The sequence below is a fragment of the Echinops telfairi genome, unplaced genomic scaffold, assembly GCF_000313985.2.
Source record: "Echinops telfairi isolate 266 unplaced genomic scaffold, ASM31398v2 ScPeMD7_5868;HRSCAF=6743_0, whole genome shotgun sequence".
Lineage (NCBI taxonomy): Eukaryota > Metazoa > Chordata > Mammalia > Afrosoricida > Tenrecidae > Echinops > Echinops telfairi.
In genome coordinates, this window is record NW_022109767.1 from 2,466,734 (window position 1) to 2,471,937 (window position 5,204).

The following is a 5,204-nucleotide window of genomic DNA, read 5'->3' on the forward strand; positions in this document are numbered from 1 at the left end:
CCTCCCTCGTGAACCCTTGACAATTTATAAATTATTATTTTGTCATATCTTGCCACATTTTCTCTCATCTGCTGCTTCTATGAGCATTGATTGTGAATCCAAGCAAGACAAAATCCTTGACAGCTTCAATCCTTTCTCTGTGTATCATGATGTTACCCATTGGTCCTGATGGCTATGAGGATCTGGGTCTTCTTTACATTAAGGTGTCATCCATACCGAAGGCTGTGATCCTGAATCTTCATCGGCAAGTGCTTCAAGTCCTCCTCACTTTCAGCAAGCAAAGTTGCATCATCTGCATATCAAAGATTGTCAATAAGCCTTCCTCCAATGGTGGTGGTGCATTCTCCCTCATTAATCCAGCTTCTCTGATTACAAGCTCAGCAGACAGCTTGAATAACAATGGTGGGGGGGATACAACCCTGACACCACCTTCCCTGGTTTTAAACCATGCAGGATTCCCTTGTTCTGTTCACACAACCTCCTCTTGCTCCGTGGGCAATTTCCTCAAGAGTACAGTGAGGTGTTCTAGAATCCTTGTCCTTCTCAAGGTTACTCGTAGTTTGTTTGGATCCACACAGTCCAATGCCTTGGCACAGGCCGTAAAACACAAGCAAACTGTTATGAGAACATCTAAGTGAACATGCTATGGAAACCTTGTGCCGAGCATGCCATGCACCCACAATGAAATACTACACGACATTAAGACTGGATGAATCTGTGAAACATGGACGTGGGGGCGTTATGCTGAGTGAAATGAGTCCATCACAAAACGGCAAATGTGGTTTTTTTAGATCTTTTTTTTTTAAGTAAAGATGAGGTTTTCACACTAAAAGAAAACATTCATTGATGATTACCAGTGTGGGGGTGGGGTGAGGGTGAACTACTGCCTGGAGGGCAGACACGTGTTCCCTTGGGCGTCGGGGAAGGCAGACAATGATAGAGACGGGGGAGGACACTGGGACGTTGCTGAGAGTTAAAGGCAACAGGGGTAGACACTGTTACATGCACAATCCGGCAATGACAGTCATCTAGGAGTAGGTGCTGGGATAGACAAACAGACTAACCAGATGAGAGAGAGTGGAAGTACAGTGAACCCTCGCCACTTCGTGCTTCGACTTCCGCGGCTTCACTCTATCGCGGTTTTTGCGTAACAGCGCATGCTCTGTCATGACTGCCACTGATTGGCTCATACTGTACACGCTTGATGCCATAAATAATATAATAAATAATAAATGATCATTGTAACGTCCAAACTGTTTTACTGTGTTTTCCCTTTTTCGTTTAATAAATTGGGTAATACGAGTGTCATGGTGACTAAAGGGTGTTTTTTCATGTCCTCTGTGCTCTAACTACGAAAATATTTGATTTACAAATAAGGAATCCTACTTCGCGGAATTTCATTTATCATGGTAGGGTCTAGAACCGATGAACCGCGATAAACGAGGGTTCACTGTATACTTCTGAAATATTTGTACAAAGGTATTCACCTTTATATCCGTGAATGGGATAGAACACAGAGGAGAAAATCATGAAAACGTCTTTGACCTAGCCAAACAACTTGAGGGAAGGAATCATGGAACTGCAGGCCCAGGACCACAGTCTCAGGAGACACCAATCCACAAAGACCATGTCCTGCACCCACGTTGGGGAGCAGTGACTGGGATCTTAAATGTGCATGACCAGCCATCCAGATGCGACTCTCCATCTCTCCCTGTCTGGAGGCAAGGACAGTGAAGAACATTGAAGATATGAAAATAACTAGTCCAAGGGACCGATGGACCATGTGAACATCAGTGTGCATGACCCTCAGTCCGGAAGAACTGTATGGTGCCCGGCTACCACTACCGCTTGCTCTAAAAGGGATCCCTTTAGAAGGTCTTGGATGGAATGGGAGAAAGATGTAGAGCAAAAGTCAACATCATTCAAAGGGACCAGGCTTAGGAATCTGATAAAGACTGGGGAGACCCCTGAAATTATGGCCCTTAGTCACCCTTCAGTTCCAAAACTAAACTCATCCCTAGGGGTCTCAATTTTCAGCCTAAGAGGACACAGGTCTATAGGGAACACAATAGCCCTAGTGAGGTCTACATGTTTGAGGATAACCAGTCATTGAAGAAGAAAAGGGTAGTGTTTACCCAAGAAGAGAGTTCAGAAGGGTTAGGCTAGATGAAGGAATGAAAAGAGGCAGCCCAGGGAGGAAGCGGGATAACTGATGGTCCACAGTGGGCATTGCAACCAATGAGATGAAACCAAATGCGTATGTGGCACGCAGCTCCTAACCTAAAGGTTGGCAGTTCAAACCCACCCAGTGAAGCCCAGAAAGCAAGGCCTGGCCATCTGCTTTTGTCCAGATGACGGCCCCAAAAATCCCGGGGGAGCAGCTGGCTCCGTCACACATGAGCCGCCATGAGTTGGAATCAACTTGACGGCAACTTATTTTATTTCATGTTGCTTGTCTTCCGAATCCGGATGCAGTCAGGGTTACCATGTTGTATTTAGTCATCACTGCGCTTCACCTTTTTCATTTAGATGTTTCCCCCCATGATCCAGCCCCTTTTGGTTAGAAGCTGCGATAGTGCAGCGATTAAGTGCCGGGTGGTGGTTGTGTCCAAGCCTGCTTTTACAAAATAGCCCATGTTCTGGATTTATCGGTGCATGATATGATTTCAATAGTTCTTCTGGGCCCCAAATGCCCTGTGTCCTAGGAGAGAGTTGCTTAGACGAGCTCAGCATTCTGTCAGGAGTGCGTTGAAGGCAGTGTGTGTCCCTCCCTGTAGACAGGTGCCCCCCTGCCCCCCTCCCCTGTGGCCTGTACCACATCTGTTCCCAGTCTTGAGGAGGCTGTGGGCTGTGAGCTGTGTGGGAAGGCAGGCGCTCTCTAACACAGTCTCCTGGTCTCTCTGCAGAACATGTGCAGCATCGAAGCGGAGCTGGAGAATTTGCTGGGGGAGTTCTCCATCAAAATGAAAGGTATTCTTTTCCCTGTTCACCGCGGGCGGGCAGCCCCTCCCCAGAGCTCCTGGACGGGATGTGTGTGAGCGCACTATTTTTATGTTCCTTGCAAAGACGCTGAGCCACCCACTCGCAACCCTCCTGCTTACAATCACTCTCAGAAGCTCCAGAACCTTTTCATCCTGAGATATGCTTAAACAAAAACATTCATTAGGACAAAGTTTCACTCATGCACGAGAGGGAGGAGAGAATTAAACTGAGCCCCTATAACCCCACCCCATAGACTTAATCACTAGCAAGATGCCACTCACTTGCTTCTCGCTCTCCGTGTGTTTGTTTTTCCTTCCATAAAAGGGTTTGAAATAATGTCTGAATAGGTCAGGATACTACCACTGTGCATTTCAGTGTACCTCCCATAGGGTAGGGACATTTTCTTACCTCTTCCTATTGACGGAACAGAACCAAATTCACTACCATTGGGTCGGTGCCGACTCATAGCGGCCCGATAGGACAGGGAGTTTCCAAGACTGTAAGTCTTTACGGGAGTAGAAAGCCCCAACTTTCTCCTGAGGAGCAGCTGGTGGTTTCGAACTGCTGACCTTGAGGTTAGCAACCCTACGAGTAATTGCAACGCTACCAGGGCTCCTTCCATCCCATTTCCATGGACCCTCTTAGTCTCACATCTAGCAACATGAATGGACCTGCGTGCTTGGTTTAAAGGGGTTACATTGACTTTAATTGATAGTTCTTAATGTTAGCAATTTTATCTGCTGTCACTTTTTCCCTCCTTCACCCAAGGGAACACGTGTCTACCTTCTGACCAGTCATTTGCCCGCCCACCCTCTTCGACCTCTGGTAACCATCCAAGAAGGGTTCTTTGAGAGTGAAAGTATTTCTGGACAATCGACCTTTGCTATTTATCAAATCCCAGTTGCCAACCTAGATGCTTTGTTGAGGTTTTGTTCAAACCCAGATCCACTCGTTACGATGGGTTGCTAAACCCATTTCCTGTTTTTGTTGCCGTGAGCCTTTGCTCCTGATAACCCGCCAGGCAACAGCATGAAACACTGTGACATCTCCAGCGTCGGCCTGTGGTGGGACAGAGGCCTTAGTGACATTAGGCTGGTTTTAAAAATCTTATCAACAAGCCTTTCTTTGCCGTCTGGCCCAGTCTGGAAGCTCCGCTGAAGCCTGGTCAGTGTCATAGCAGCATGCAGGTCTCCCGCGGACAGACATGTCTCTCGGGCCTCCTTTGACCCTGCAGCAAGTCCCCACCCCCTCCTCACCACTGACACAACCGTTGCTGTACGCACCACCCCACCGTCTGGCCTTATCGGGTGTCTTCTTTGTGACGGCACCTCACTGGTCCCTTGATTGCCCGTGTCTTCCCTAAATACCCTCCTGGTTGTCCCACGAGCATGGGAGTCGGTCCAGAAAGTTCCATTGCTTGAGGCCATGGCACCTTGAGAATTGGTGGTACGGTTGGGCAAGTGTTAGACCGCTAACTGCAAGGTCTGCAGTTCAAACCCACCTGCTATCTCACACGAGCAAGAGGAGGCTAGAGGAGGCTGTCTGCTCCCGGAATGGTGAAGGTTTACAGCCTTGGGAAGCACGGCCCCCTAGGCTTGCAGCCGCCCTGAGTAATCTGTGTTCAGCAGGAAATACCTTTCGCCTCTTCCCCAGCCATGCAGGCAGCAGGGCGGTCCAGCCCACCCACATCTAGCCCAGCGCGGCCAGGATCCCCGTGTTCCCTCCGCCTCGGACACTCACTGCTATCCAGTGCATCGGTGTCTGCTGCTGCGATAATCTCCCCGATTGATGGATGGGGCGGGGAGGCCCAGGATGGCTAACGGGCTTATCCCACACTGCAGAGTCAGTCCGAGACAGCCCTGGCTGCCGATGCCTTCCCACCACCAACCGCACAGCATGCTGGACGTTTCATAGCGCAGAGCGGATCCTCTAAACCACTGCCCGGGGAAGGGTCTTGATGTGTTTATGTAGGTGTATGTCTCTGTCTAAGTATAAGGAGCCTGGTGGTATACTGGGTATGCATTGGGCTGTGATCCTCGAGGTCGGCAGTTTGAAACCACTTTCTCCATGAGAGAAAGACGGGGCTGTCTTCTCCTGTAAAGTTAAAGTCTTGGAAACCGAAAGGGGGTCGCGGGGGTGTTTCTGTGAGTCAGCATTGACTTAATGGCAGTGAGGTTAGGGCTTCTTTTTAGTATATGTATATCAATGTGTGTATACATACA

General features: G+C 48.7%; 1 protein-coding gene across 2 annotated transcripts in view; it reads left to right on the forward strand.

Moving 5' to 3' along the window:
- The window catches only part of RIPOR2 (RHO family interacting cell polarization regulator 2), a 310,774-nt gene that overhangs the window by 255,896 nt on the left and 49,674 nt on the right, over window positions 1-5,204 (forward strand). For both annotated transcript variants that reach the window (XM_004712480.4, XM_004712478.2), the window contains exon 8: window positions 2,907-2,970. In XM_004712480.4, coding sequence (XP_004712537.2) covers window positions 2,907-2,970 — 64 coding nt within the window. The remainder of the gene's footprint in view (window positions 1-2,906; window positions 2,971-5,204) is intronic.